The 16,014-nt window shown below is 45.3% G+C and overlaps 1 protein-coding gene across 1 annotated transcript in view; it reads left to right on the forward strand.

The window, feature by feature from the left end:
• The window catches only part of LOC145337417 (NACHT, LRR and PYD domains-containing protein 3-like), a 32,637-nt gene extending 17,165 nt beyond the window's left edge, over positions 1-15,472 (forward strand). The window contains exon 4 of the mRNA XM_080182192.1: positions 15,385-15,472. Coding sequence (XP_080038318.1) covers positions 15,385-15,472 — 88 coding nt within the window. The remainder of the gene's footprint in view (positions 1-15,384) is intronic.
• Positions 15,473-16,014: the final 542 nt, after the last annotated feature.

Here is a 16,014-nt window from a genome sequence, read left to right on the forward strand (position 1 = left end):
TTTGTAGTGAAAAACAATCCATGATTATCCAAATTATTCTCATACCTTTACCCTCCTTGATCAAGCAACTTTCTGGTAAACCTTCTTTGCATTCTCTCCAATGCATCCACATCCTTCTGACAGCATGGCAAACAAACTGCGGGCAATATTAGAAACGTGGCCTTACTAAGGTTTGATATGGCTGTTCCATAACTTGCCATCTTTTATACTCGATGCCCCAGTCGATGAAGACAAGCATGCTGTCTGCCTTCTTGACCACCTCTTCCACCTGTGTTGTCACTTTCAGGGATCTGTAGACTTGTACACACAGATCCCTCTGTAGGTCAATACTCCGATGGGTTCTTCCATTTACTGTATAAATCGCTTCTAAATTAGGTCTTTTGCAAGAATCAGATTGTCAGAAGTTGAATAGATTAGTTCACAGAATGTATTCAAGTAATTTCCTGGAGAAGCACGTTCCAGTGCCAATCACAAAACAAGCTGTTTTGAGACATGGTGATGTGTAAATGTGTGGCATTTCCAACAAAAATACGTTTCTTTCACTTGAAAAACAGCAGCAGAAGTGTTCCAGCCATTGCTACTTTAAGGATTGTATTAGATTAAGTGAAGATCTGGCACCGTGGTTAGACTGCTGCCGTTCAACGCCAGGGACCCGGATTCATTCCAGCTTTGGACAACTGTCTGTGTGGAGTTTGCATGTTCTCCTTGTCTTTGTGTGGGTTTCCTCCGGGTGCTCCTGTTTCCTCCCACAGTCCACAAAATGTGCAAGTGAGGTGGACTGGCCATGCTAACTTGCCCCTTAGGGTCCCAGATGTGCAGCTTAGGGGGATTAACACCGTAAATATGTGGGGTTAGGGGAAAACTGGCAGCTGAGATCTGTTAGTCTGACATTGATACTCCAGTAATCTACAGTAAAGGAAATGATAACAGAACACTGAATTAATAGACAGGGCCAAAATGGATTTATGAAAGGCTGGCATGGTGACACAGTGGTTAGCACAGCTGTATCACAGCGTCAGGGACCCAGATTCAATTCCAGCCTTGGGTATCTTTGTGGGGTTTGTACATTCTTCCCACGCCTGCCTCTGTTCCTCTGGGTTCTCTGGTTCCCAGCTGTACTCTAGAGCTGGATTGGCCATGGTAAAATTGCCCTCACTGTCCCAAGATGTGTAGGTTAGGTGGATTAGCCCTGGTAAATTTGTGATGTTGAGGGGAGCGGACCTTGGTAAGATTCTCCCTCAGAGTGACTCAATGGGCTGAATGACCTCTTCCTACACTAGGGATTCTATAGTTGCATGATTTACATACAAGAGGTTATTAAAGAAAATTGGAGCACATGGGATTGGGAGCAATATACCACATGGATTGAGAACTGGTTAGTGGACAGAAACAAGGAGTTGGAATAAATGGGCTATTTTTGGGTTGACAGCCTCTAACTAGTGGAGTACGGCAGGGATCAGTGTTTGGGTCTCAGCTAATCACAATTTGTATCGATGATATGGATGTGGGGATCAAATATAATATTTCCAAATTTGCGATTAATAGAAATCTAGGTGGAGATCTGAATTGTGAGGAGGATGCAAAGATGTTTCAAGGGGATGTGGAAAGGCTCAGGGAGTGGCCAAATGTTTGCCAGGTAAACTACAGTAAAAATGTGAGGTTATCCAATTTGCCAGAATAAAAACAGAAATTATGACAACTCCAAAGATATTTTGATTTCCTTGTTCGTGAGGCACTGAAAGTGAAGATGAGAGCAGTTATGATAACAAATGGTATGTTAGCCATTATTCTAAGAGGATTTGAGTTGAGGAAAAAGATGTCTTCCTGTAATTATATGCAGTCTTGCTGAGACCAACCTGGAGAATTGTGGACTGTTTTGGTCTCCGACTGAAGGGAAGATATATTTGGCATGTAAAGAAGGTTCACTAAAATAGGTCCAGGGACAGATGGATTGTCCGATGAGAAACAAAAACAGTTTATTCTCAGACCTTTAGAAGAACGACAGCTGAACTTATTCAAACCTACACTATTTGACGGTGTTAAATAGGCCAGATGTAGAAAGGATGTTTCCCCTTGCTGGAGGGTCTGAAACCTGCGACACAGTCTGAGAATAAGGGACAGTTATTTCGGACTGAAATGAAGGGTATTTGTTTTCCATTAGAATGCTGGTGAATCTTTGCATTTTTTTTTCCCCAGAGAGCTGCGGGGAACAATCACTCAGTCTGTGCAAGACTGAGCTCGATATATTTCTACTGATTAAAAACATGAAGAAATGCAGAGATAATGCTGGAAATGGTGTTGAAGTAAAAGATCAGCCATGATCACATTGAATGTTGGAACAGGGGTTTGAAGGACTGAATGGCTGATTTCTGCTCCTGTTTCTTCATTTTTTTTATTGCAATGGGAATGGAATGGAAGATTAGGGAAGTGTTGCTGCAGTTTTACACAGCCCACGTTAGAACGCAGCTGAGGAAATGTGGGCTCTTTACATTAGAAAGGATAGAATTATATTCGAACAAGTTCAGAGAAAGTTCACTCGACTCATTCCGGGGATATTTATTTATCAAGGAAAATTTGAGAGATTGGAGCAATGTCTATAATGTTCAGAAGATTAAAAGGTGATTGCATTGAGACAAATAATATCCTGAGGGGATGAGATAGGGTGCTTGCTGAGAGACTGCTTCTTCTTGTAAGAGAGACAATAACAAGGGGATGAATTTTAAAATGTAATTGTCATTCCCTTAAGACTGAGATGAGGAGAAATGTATTTCTTAGAAGGTTGTGAGTGAGTGGAACTCTATTCCCTGGAGACTCGTGACAGCAAAATCATTGAATATATTCAAAGCTAAGTTTGGAATGATTTTGGATTCAGAAGTGAATCAAGGGTTACAAAGAGCGAGTGGGAAAATAATTGTGACGACAATTAGAACAGCCATGATGGAGTCTGCTCGAGGGGCTGAATGGCCTTCTGCTTCTTCTAGTTATTTTGTTCCGATCCCAATACGTCCTTCAGACTGCTCTCTGTGACCAGTGATGGATACACAAGCTCTATGTTTTATCCTCACCAGACACTCTCCTGTGCTCATTCATTAGGCCACCCACTCAACCCAACTCCCCAGTAGTAATTACCCACTCTGCCCCCAGGCCTTCCTGATCCAGACGAGCCCATACCCAAGCAGCTCCTTTTTGGGGAACTCTCTGCTGGAAGACGCTCGCATGGAGGGCAGAAAAAAAAATTAAAACACACTCAAAACCTCCCTGAAGTCACTTGACATTGACACGACCACCTGGGAAACGCTGGCACAAAACCGCCCTACCTGTTGCTGCCTCATCCACAAGGGCTGTCAAGCTCACGAAGCAAGGTGCAGTGCTGAAGCACAACTTAAGCGCGAGCTGTGCAAATCCAGAGCCACCAGCGCAACAACTACAGTGTCTACACAGGTCTGTGCAATATGTGGCAGGACATTCCGTGCCCAAATTGGCCTGATCAGTCATGTTCAGATACACCGCAACCAGCCTCAAAATGACTAATGGTGTCGAGGTCCTCATTGATGAAGATGGACGAACAACGACAGATATTAATGTACCCGTTCTGGTTATGTGTGGAGTTAGTTAGTTCAGTTGGTTTGGTGTTTGGAGTGTGATGTAGAATGATGCTAATGTTGAGGGTTGGGTCCTCGTACCGGGCTGTGGGGTTCATGGAATCACATCTCCTTCCATTGCTGAATCCTTATTCAGTTTTGTCCCTGAAGCTACATGTAACAAATTGTCTCGCTCAATTGGAGAGAAATACAAAGAACAAAGAACAAAAAAAATGCAGCATAGGAACAGGCCTTTCGGCCCTCCAATCCTTTACTGACCATGTTATCTGACTATCCTTCTGGGGACCATATCCCACTATTCCCATCCTATTCATGTACTTGTCAAAATGCCCCTTAAAAGCCACCATCATATCCTTCAGCGGCAATGGATTCCAGGCACCCACTACTCTCTGCGTAAAAAAATCTGCCTCATACATCTCCCTTATTCCTTGCCCCTTGTACCTTAAACCTATGCCCCCTAGTAACTGACTCTTCCACACTGGGGAAAAAAAACTTCTATCCGCTCTGTCCATGCCTCGCAATTTTGTAGACTTCTATCAGATCTCCCCTCAGACTTTGTCGCTCCGGTGAAAACAAACCAATTTTTCCAACCTTTCCTCACAGTTAATGCCTTCCATACTAGGCAACATCCTGGTAAACCTATTTGTACCTTCTCCAAAGCCTCCATATCCTTCTGGTAGTGTGGTGACCAAAACTGAACATGATATTCTAAGTGCACCCTAACTAACGATCTATAAGGGGGCAACATGACTTGCCAATTATTAAACTCAATGCCCTGGCCGATGATGGCAAGCATGCCGTATGCCGTCATGACTACCTTCTCTGTCAACATTGCCACTTTCAGTGACTTATGTATCTGTATACCTGACACCCAGATCCCTCTGCCTATCGGTATTAACATTTTATTGAGGACTATGGCTACTAACACTGTCCACACGGCAACAACACCAACTTCCAGTTGAAATATCCATACATTTCCAACCATTATCTTCACAGAATTGTTACGGTTCACAATGAGGCCGTTTGGCCCATCGTGTCTGTACCAGCTCACCAAATTAGCATTAGGAATGTGTGTCATTCTCCAGCCTTTTTCTCGTATCTTCGCTCATTATTTATATTCAAATAATCATCTAATTCCTTTCTGACTGCTTCGATCCAGCCTACCTCCATCACACTTCCTGGCTGTAATTCCAGACCCGAACCACTGGCAGTGTGAAAAAGGTTTCTCTCTCATCATCTTCAACCCCACCACACACTCCATTCCTGAACCACTGACCGTCCCATGTCCCTCCCTGTGACTCAGGGTAAGGACATGGGAATCCTGAGCTCTTCCCTTTCACCGTCATCCTTTTTGTCATTTAATCACTCCGGCACTTCCATTTTGTTCTGTCCTTGTCACCTGCCCATCCCCAGCTCCCCGTCACTGAAAACAATTTAATTCACTGCTACTTCCAAGTTCTAATTTTAGTTAACTGAACTGAAACTAAATCTGTTTCTTCGCAGATATTGCCTGACCTGATGAGAGTTTCCAAAGTATTTATTCATATTTCAGATTTGCAGCATCAATAAAATGTTGTCTTCTGTGTGAACTGAAGTTGTGTTTCTTGAATGTCCCACGCTGTACATTATTATTGTTAATGATCTTATTTTTAAAAACACTGTGGAATTATCCTGAATCCTGTTGTTTTTTTTCTCTCTCTGATCTCCAGCCTGAATTACAACACTCTCTCAGATTCTTGTGCCGAGGACCTGGCCTCTGCTCTCAGTACAAACCGCTCACTGATAGATCTGAATCTGGGTTACAATAAACTGGGAGATTCAGGAGTGAAACTGCTGTCTGTGGCTCTGAGGAATCCAGACTGTGAAATACAGAAACTGCAGTAAGTAGCAGACTGTGAGAGATTGTGTTTATAATAACTGAATATTCAACAATATAATTTGACTGCTGGTATTTGTATAAAAACACTATTGTCGTCAGTTATGAATAAGGAAAACTTTTTCCCCTGCTTTCTCTCTGATCCCTGAGCAATGGGATGTCAGTCCCACAGATCCTTATGTTGAGGGAGTGGGAGAATAATGTTATTGTGCACCCTCTGAGGTTCTCTCCTCCTCCTCAGATGTGCACAGATCTCCCTGGACACAACATTCATTGATTTGTGAAAAGGTGGAGGGTAATGGCGCAGATCGACACAAATGGATACGATCTGGTGGCCATTACAGAGACGTGGCTGCAAGGTGACAGGGACTGGGAGATGAATGTACAGGGCTATCAAGTGTTTAGGAAGGATAGGCAGGAGGAAAGAAGGGGTGGCGTAGCTCTGCTGATTAAGGATAGTATCAAGGTGGTAGCAAGGGGTGATATCGGAGCCAAAGAGCAGAACGTGGAATCGTTGTGGGTGGAGATTAGGAACAGCAAAGGGAGGAAGACGCTGGTGGGTGTCGTCTATAGGCCCCCGAATAATGATCTGGAGGTGGGGGGGGCTGTTAACACGCAAATAAGTGCGGCGTGCAGGAATGGGACGGCAGTAGTTATGGGAGATTTCAACCTGCATATTGATTGGTCGACCCATGTTGGACGAGGTGGGCTCGAGGAGGAGTTCTTGGAATGCTGCCGGGATAATTTCCTTGAACAGTGTGTGTTGGAGCCGACGAGGGAGCGAGCTATCTTGGATCTGGTGCTATGTAATGAGGCGGGTAGAATTAGGGACCTTGCGGTGAAGGATCCTCTTGGAGAGAGTGATCATTGTATGGTGGAGTTTCTGGTGCAGATGGAGGAGGAGAAAGTGGGTTCCCGGACACACGTCCTTTGTTTGAATAGAGGGGAGTATGGTAGGATGAGAGAAGAATTGGCGAATGTGGACTGGGGGAGTGCGTTGGAAGGTAGGTCTGCTGAGGAGCAGTGGAGGATCTTTAAGGAGATCTTTCTTGGTGCTCAGCAGAAATTTATTCCGATGGTTAAAAAGGACAGTAGGAAGAGAGGTAATAAGCCGTGGATAACGAAGGAGGTGAAGGAAAGTGTTAAATTAAAAGCGGAGGAATTTAGAGTAGCTAAGAGCAGTGGGCGAGAAGAGGATTGGGAAAGGTTTAAATGTCAACAAAGATTGACAAAGAAGTTGATAAAGGAGGGTAGGAGAAGCTATGAGGCTGGGCTAGCACTTAATATAAAAAAGGATAGCAAGAGTTTTTATAAATATATGAAAAGGAAGAGGCTGGCTAGGGTGAACGTTGGTCCTTTAGAGGATGAGAAAGGGGAGCTAGTGGTAGGGGATGGGGATATGGCTAAGGTCTTGAATAACTTTTTTGTTTCTGTCTTCACGGAGGAGGACGTGAATAATTTGCCGGGTGTTAGCGATGGAAAGGTGGTAGGAATGGAGGGTCTTAATGACATTACTGTTACTAGAGAGGTGGTGCTCGACAGACTGGAGGGGCTGATTGTGGACAAGTCCCCAGGACCGGATGGAATGCATCCGAGGGTTCTGAAAGAAATGGCGGAGGTTATAGTGGATGCCTTGGTGGTTATTTTCCAGACGTTGCTGGATTCCGGGGAAGTGCCGGAAGATTGGAAAACGGCTAATGTTACGCCGTTGTTTAAGAAGGGTGCCAGGCAAAAGGCGGGGAATTATAGGCCGGTTAGTTTAACGTCTGTGGTAGGTAAAATGTTAGAATCCGTCATTAAGGAGGAAATTGCGAGGCATCTTGAAGGGAATTGCTTGATAGGGCGGACGCAACACGGTTTCATTAAAGGGAAGTCGTGTCTGACAAATTTACTGGAGTTCTATGAGGATGTGTCTAGGGCAGTGGATAGAGGAGAGCCGGTGGATGTGGTCTTTCTGGATTTTCAGAAAGCGTTTGACAAGGTACCTCACAAGAGGTTATTGCAGAAGGTCAGGGGACATGGAGTTGGGGGTAGGGTGTTAGCGTGGATAGAGGATTGGTTGTCAAATAGGAGGCAGAGAGTGGGGGTCAATGGATGCTATTCAGATTGGCGGTTGGTGACTAGTGGGGTGCCCCAGGGGTCGGTGCTGGGGCCTCAGCTTTTTACCATTTATATAGATGATCTGGAGGAGGGAACCGAGTGCAGGGTGTCGAAATTTGCTGATGACACCAAGATTGGGGGAAAGGCAAATTGTGCGGAGGGTGTGGAGAGTCTGCAGAAGGATCTAGATAGGCTGGGCGAATGGGCCAGGAAATGGCAAATGGAATTTAATGTTGGCAAGTGTGAGGTGGTCCACTTTGGTAGGAATAATGGTAGGAAGGACTATTACTTACGTGGCGAAAAACTGCAGCAGGCGACGGTGCAGAGGGACCTCGGGGTCCTTGTGCATGAGTCGCAAAAACCCAGCTTGCAGGTGCAGCAGGTGGTCAGGAAGGCGAATGGGATGCTGGCCTTCATAGCGAGGGGGATTGAATATAAAAGTAGGGAGGTCTTGCTGCAGCTGTATAGGGCATTGGTGAGGCCGCAGCTGGAGTACTATGTGCAGTTTTGGGCGCCGCACCTGCGCAAGGATATTTTGGCCCTGGAGGGAGTGCAGAGGAGGTTTACTAGGCTGATACCGGAGTTGAGGGGGTTGAGCTATGAGGAGAGGCTGAATAAACTAGGCTTGTACTCGTTAGAGTTTAGAAGAATGAGGGGAGATCTCATTGAGACGTATAAGATGATGAATGGGATGGATAGGATAGAGGTGGAGAGACTCTTCCCGCTCAAAAAAGACAGTAGGACTAGGGGGCACAGCCTCAAGATAAAGGGGAGGCGGTTTAGAATGGAGTTGAGGAGGAACTTCTTCACTCAAAGGGTGGTGAATCTCTGGAATTCTCTGCCCGTTGAAGTGGTGGAGGCTGCCTCGCTAAATATTTTTAAGAAGCGGGTTGATGGATTTTTGATAAGAGAGGGGATTGAGGGTTATGGGGAGAGGGCGGGAAAGTGGAACTGAGCCACAACAGATCAGCCATGATCTTATTGAATGGCGGGGCAGGCTCGAAGGGCTAGATGGCCTACTCCTGCTCTTATTTCTTATGTTCTTATGTTCTTATTTCTTAAATATATTACATATAAATGGAAGGCAGGAATTGTGTTGGAGTCTCGCTGTTAATAACATATGTCAATACATTTGCGAGAGGTGAACTTTCTTCCAATGATCAAGATGCAGAATCAGTTTGGGTAGAGATAAAAAATTAGCAATGTTAAAAGATCGCTTGTGGAAATCATTTAATCGCCCCGAACAATATTCACAATCTCCGACACAGTACACAGGAAAAATAATGGGGTCTTGTAAAAACGTACTGCAATAATCTCCAAGGATTTTAATCTCCATATACAAAGAGAACAAAAGGACCACACAACACAGTAACAGACCCTTCGGCCCACCAAGCCTGATTCCTAATCCTTATTCAGACCCAGTACTTACTGCCCATTCGCAGTTTCTATTCCTCGGTTCATCTCTTGTTCATGTGTCTATTAAGATAGACCTTGAACATTGGTACTGTGCCTGCTTCCACCACCTCAATCCAGGCACCCACCACCCTCTGTGTGAAAACTTATCCCACGCATCTCCCCAATATTTGCCCCTCACACCTTCATCCTGTGCCCTCTTGTGGTTGATCATTCCACACTGGGAAAAAGTCTCTGACTATCCACCATATTGATGCCTCTTATAATTGTGTTTACATCTATCAGGTCACCTCTCAGTCTCCCTTTTTGTAATGAAAACAATCTGTGAGTATCCAACCTCTTCTCATACCTTAACCCTCCTTGACCAGGCAACATTCTGGTGAACCTTCTTTGCATCCTCTCCAAAACATCCACATCCTTCTGTTATTGTGGTGACCAAAGCTACAAGCAATATTACTAATGTGACCTTATTAAAGTTTCATATGTCTGTTGTATAACTTGCCAACTTTTATACTCGATGCCCCAGTCGGTGAAGACAAGCATGATATCTGCCTTCTTCACCACCTCATCCACCTCTTTTGCCACTTTCAGGGATCCGTGCACTTGCACACACAGATCCCTCTATAGGTCAATGTTCTGATGGGTTCTCCCATTTACTGTATAAATCACTTCTGAATTAGGTCTTTTCCAAGAATTAGATTGTCAAAAGTTGAATAGAAGATTAGTTCACAGAATGTATTCAAGCAATTTCCTGGAGAATCAGTTCCAGTGCCAAAAACAAAACAAGCTGTTTTGAGACATGATGATGTGAAAACTCCACACACAGTCTCCAAAGTTGGAATGAATCCAGGACCCCGATGCTGTGAGGCAGCAGTGCCAACTCCGGTGCCACATCTTCACTTAATCTAATACACTCCTTGAATTAGCAATGGCTGGGAACTTCTGTTGCTGTTTTTCAAATGTAAGGAATCTACTTTTTTTTGTTGGAAACCCCACACATTTGCACATCACCAGGTATAAGACAGGCATGACGTGGTCAAGAAGGCTCACGGCATGCTTGTCTTCATTGACCGTATATGGAATTGGGTGGAATGTACCTGCATGGATTGAGAATGGTTAGTGGACAGAAATAAGGAGTTGGAATAAATGGGTGATTTTTGGGTTGACAGCCTCTAACTAGTGATCGCATTGGTCAGTGTTTGAGTCTCAGCTATTCACAATTTGTATCAATGTTATGGATGTGGGAATCGAATATAATATTTCCAAATTTGCGATTAATAGAAATCTAGGTGGAAATCTGAATTGTGAGAAGGATGTAAAGACGTTTCAAGGGGATGTGGAAAGTTTCAGAGAGTGGCCAAATGTTTGTCAGGTGGACGACAGTAAAAATGTGAGGTTATCCAATTTGCCAGAAAAACCCCCCAGAAATTATGACATCTCCAAAGATATTTTGATGTCCTTGTTCATGAGGCACTGAAAGCGAAGATGAGAGCAATTAAGATAACAAATGGTATGTTAGCCTTTATTCTAAGAGGATTTGAGCTGAGGAAAATGATGTCTTCCTGTAATTATATGCAGCCTTGCTGAGACCAACCTGGAGTATTGTGGACTGTTTTGGTCCCCTGACCGAAGCAAAGATGTACTTGGCATGTAAAGAAGGTTCACTAAAATAGGTCCAGGGACAGATGGGTTGTCCTCTGAGGAACAAAAACACTTTATTCTCAGGCCTTTAGAAGAATGATAGCTGAACTTATTCAAGCCTACACTATTTTACGGGGTTCAATAGACCAGATGTAGAAAGTTTGTTTCCCCTTGCTGGAGGGTCTGAAACCTGGGACACAGTCTGAGAATAAGGGGCAGTTATTTAGGCTGAGATGAGGGGTATTTGTTTCCCATTAGAATGCTGGTGAATCTTTGGAATTTTTGCCTCAGAGAGCTGCAGGGAACAGTCATTTAGTTTGTGCAGGACTGAGCTGGACATATTTCTACTGATTAAAAACTATTTACAGAAATACAGAGATAATGCTGGAAATGGTGTTGAAGTAAAAGATCAGCCATGATCACATTGAATGTTGGAACGGGGGTTTGAAGGACTGAACGGCTGAATTCTGCCCCTGTTTCTTCATATTTTTTATTATTGCAATAGGAATAGAATGTAAGAGTAGGGAGATTTTGCTACAGTTTTACACAGCCCACGTTAGAATGCAACTGGACAAACATGTACAGTGTTAGGCTTTTTTTCTGTAAGAAAGGATAGAATTGTATGAGAACAAGTTCGAGGAAGTTCACTCGACTCATTCCGGGGATAGAGAGGTTTATTTATCGAGGAAAATTTGAGCAGATTGGAACAATGTCTATAAAGTTCAGAAGGTTAAAAGGTGATCGCATTGAGACAAATAATATCCTGAGGGGATAATATCCTGAGTGGTTGCTAAGAGGTTGTTTCTTCTTGTCAGAGAGACCAGAACAAGGGGATGAATTTTAAAATGTAATTGTCATTCCCTTAAGACTGAGATGAGGAGAAATGTATTTCTTAGATGGTCGTGAGTGAGTGGAACTCTATTCCCTGGAGACCAGTGGAGGCAGAGTCATTGAATATATTCAAGGCTGAGTTAAGGATGATTTTGGATTGAGAAGTGAATCAAGGGTTACAGAGGAGCGAGACAGGGAAAAGAGTTGATACTATAATTAGATGAGCCGTGATGGAGTCTGCTTGAGGGGCTGAATGGCCTTCTGCCCCTCCTAGTTATTTTGTTCTTATCCCAATACGTCCTTCAGACTGCTCTCTGTGACCAGTGATGGATACACAAGCTCTATGTTTTATCCTCACCAGACTCTCTCCTGTGCCCATTCATTAGGCCACCCACTCAACCCATCTCACCAGCAGAAATTACCCACTCTGCCCCCAGGCCTTCCTGATCCAGCACTTCATCTTCCATTGGTGTAAGGATGGCAAGACCTGGATGTCTCCACTCTTCTTCACTCATTCCCTGATGATGTTTGCTCTCTTTCCAAACACACAAATTGTTCCTCACTCATCAAACACATGCTCTAGCCCAGGGTTGTCCAACGTGTGGACCAAGGGGTGAATGTGACCCTCGAAGCCCCTCAATGCGGCCCCCGGAGCGAGTTTCCAGAATCTCAGTCACACAGTTCAGTTTGAATGGAAGAATCTGTATGGAGCTGCTCCTCCAATCACATGCCGTTTCTTTCCCATGTTTGCTGCTGATGGGTTTTTGAGCCAATCTGCAGCAAATGTGGGAGAGGAACAATTTGTGATTGATGAGGATTAAACTCTAATGATCATCTTTATTTATTCCTCATTATTGTGCTCAGCAAGTTGTTTCTTTTCATATCTCAGTTCAGTTTTTAATTGAAATTTCTGCTGTGCCAAACTTGATCATTCTGAAATTTACTCATCGGCCCCTTGAGTGAGAAAAACATTGCCATGTGTTTGCCCAGTGAATATGTTGGTGAACCCTGCTCTAGCCTATGCTGGTGCCAGCCTAACGGACATGTCTCTGACAGTCAATGCTGCTGCCTTTGCATTGCCAGTGTCTGGGTGGAGATGTTCTTTCTCCAATTTCACTCTCATCCTTATTCACATATCAGGCTGTGCTGCACTCACCGTGTCAGAACACATCAGGACATTGATCCTTTTCCACACTGTAACCACGTGTCTGAAACCTGCTCACCTCCCAGCAATCTCCATCCAGACTGGCTTGTAATGATGGGATAACCTCCTCCCATCCTGAGGGAACAGGACCTCCCTCCGAGCCTGAGCAGCCGGGAGGAGTCCCTCCAGGGAGGAATTAGTGATTGGGGGGGTAACCCTTGCTCTGCTTTCTGACATTTCAGCCCCTCATTCAGTAAGCAGAGCTCCCTCGCTGCTCCCTCCAGAGCTGCTGTGTTTGAAAGTCCTGCTGGCTGCCTTTGGAGATGGTGCCAGCATTGCCTGAACGGGGACTGTCCCCTGCCCAGGCTGCCTCAGTGGGCAGCTCCCCCTGCCTGCCAGCCGTTAATTGTCCACCTCTGACAATATCACCTTCATAACTCTGCCTATCCTGCCCACACAGACACACCACCCATTTCCAATCCCCATGTTGGGAATTCACAGCTTCTGGTAAAATCACAGCCATTATCTTCACCCTCACCACAAACTGCATTCCCAAACCACTGACCATCCCATGTCCCTCCCGAGCCACTCCGAGTAAGGACATGGGGATCCTGTGATTATGGTCCTGTCCCATCATCACTTTTACCATTTAATCACTCCTGTAATTCCAGTTTGTCCTTTCTTTGTTTCATCCCCAGCCACCCACCGCTGTCCCTTCAAATCTGTCAATTCACTGCCAGTTCCCAGTTCCAATGGAAGCTCAAACTTTACCCCTGTTTCTCTCTTCACAAATATTTCCCTAACCTGCTGAGCATTTCCAGTTTATTTATATTTCATTTTCAGCATTGAGTATTTCCTCATTCTACAGAAATGCAAGTTGTGTTTTTGGAATGTCTCCTACAATACATTATTATTGTTATTAACAGTATTATATAAAGCACTGGGGATTGAGCCTGATCCCTGTTATTTCTCTCTCTGGCCTCCAGTCTGTATAGTAACACACTCACAGATTCTTGTGCTGAGGATCTCGCCTCCGCTCTCTGTACAAACCAGTCACTGAGGGTTCTGGACCTGGAATCAAACTCCTTCACAGATCAATCTGTCCCTGCTCTCCGCCGCCTCATACTGATCTGTAGGAGTCTGGAGCGGATAGAGTGAGTGTTTGTGTTAATTTTTAGTATAATAACTAAAATACAAATAGTTTTAAAATATAAATGGGCTTGAATCTTCCAAGCAGCAGCAATGGTGAGCAGATTGCCACCATGTGTGAAAATTCCCCCAACCTGAAACTGCTGCATATTTCTCCCAGAATCTTCAGCACTGCGACATCGGGAGCTCCATCAGAGCAGAGTCGGGGAAGAGAGAGCACACACCCTATTTACAGCACAGTGACCCCGGGGAGCTCCGTCAGAGCAGAGTCGGGGAAGAGAGAGCACACACCCTATTTACAGCACAGTGACCCCGGGGAGCTCCGTCAGAGCAGAGTCGGGGAAGAGAGAGCACACACCCTATTTACAGCACAGTGACCCCGGGGAGCTCCGTCAGAGCAGAGTCGGGGAAGAGAGAGCACACACCCTATTTACAGCACAGTGACCCCGGGGAGCTCCATCAGAGCAGAGTCAGGGAAGAGAGAGCACACACCCTATTTACAGCACAGTGACCCCGGGGAGATCCGTCAGAGCAGAGTCGGGGAAGAGAGAGCACACACCCTACTTACAGCACAGTGACCCCGGGGAGCTCCGTCAGAGCAGAGTCGGGGAAGAGAGAGCACACACCCTATTTACAGCACAGTGACCCTGGGGAGCTCCGTGTCTGTTGATTGGGGGAGTGAATGGGTTGGTGTGTCGCTGGATGAATGGTTAGTCAGGGAGCTGGTGAGAGGTTGGAGGATTAGTTCTAGGTGTCGGGGGAGTGGATGAGTTGTATTGTGTTGGGTTGGAGGGTTAATCGGGAGTTTGGATGGTGACTGGGAGTTGGTCATGTTGTTGGGGTCTAAACAGATGTGGTTGTGTGGTGGGGGGTTGGGGTTGGTTAATAGCTTTGAAGAGGGTAGTGGGGTGGGGTTGGTTCTGGGGGAATGAGTTTAAATCAGAGGTTTAGTCAAGAATGTATTCAAGAGGCAGCTGGATAGAGCACTTGGGGTGAACGGGATCAAAGGTTATGGGGAGAAAGCAGGATGAGGCTATTGAGTTGGACGATCAGACATGATGGTGATGGATGGTAGAGCAGGTTTGAAGGGCCAAATGGCCTCCTCCTGCTCCGATCTTCTATGTTTCTATGTCAGGTGAGGAGAGGTTGGCTCAGGATGAGGCCAGGTTGGGAGGATTAGTCCGATTAGTTTAAGGGCTCATGGGAGGTGGCCAGGCTGGAGGGGAGGTAGGGTTGAGTGGGTCTAGTCAGATTGTGGGAGGTGTAGTATGGGGGATCAGTGGGAAGTGATTGGGGGACTCGGTTGTGCTATTCAGGTATTAGCCCAGGTGGTGAGCTGTCTAACATTACCTGAGTAACTATCCAGGTAAATTTTGTGGATCTGTCCCAAGTCTCTGACTCTAACTGCAGCAGGGGAATTCCCCAATAGTAGTTACTATCTCTGGGACAATTTCCAGGTAGATCAGTGTGTCAGGACATCCACAGGGTCCCGATGCTCATCTTCAGTTGTGTGTCTGGGTCTCTGGTGATCCAGAGACCAGAAGATTTGTCCCATTAACTCCAGTCTCCTGTTATTTACCCTGTTGTTCAATCTGTTTATTTCCTGTTTCATCTTTAATCTGTTTCAGGCTGGAGGGCAATCAGTTCAGTCCAAATGGAGAGACACAGCTGGAGTTGCTGCAGGGAGTCAGATCGGGACTGACAGTGAAAATGTGAACATTTCAATCTCTGAACATTGCTGCTCCACCGGTTACAGTGAAATCCTGAATTGTGAAGATCTTCAACAGCTCCTTCCAAACCCTTCATTCCTGCCCCTCTCCCTCCCTATTCCATCAGCCCCTCCGGCCTGGCAGTGATTTCCCTGCTTACCTGGTTTCCCAGCTGGAAAACTGTTGTAGTTTTAGAACATAGAACATAGAACGTTACAACGCAGAACAGGCCCTTCGGCCCACGATGTTGCGCCGACCAGTTAAAAAACAATGACCCTCTAACCTAAACCAATCCCTTACCATCCATAAACCTATCCGCGGATCTCTTAAACGCCCCCAAACTAGGCGCATTTACAACTGCAGCAGGCAGGGCATTCTAATCCCTCACCACCCTCTGGGTAAAGAACCTACCCCTGACATCCGTCCTATAACTACCACCCCTTAATTTAAAGCTATGCCCCCTCGTGCTAGCTTTCTCCATCCGAGGAAAAAAGCTATCACTGTCCACCCTATCTAAACCTCTAATCATCTTATATGTTTCAATAAGGT

The sequence above is a fragment of the Carcharhinus amblyrhynchos genome, unplaced genomic scaffold (assembly GCF_965287045.1).
Source record: "Carcharhinus amblyrhynchos unplaced genomic scaffold, sCarAmb.v2.hapA scaffold_48, whole genome shotgun sequence".
NCBI classification, from domain to species: Eukaryota; Metazoa; Chordata; class Chondrichthyes; order Carcharhiniformes; family Carcharhinidae; genus Carcharhinus; species Carcharhinus amblyrhynchos.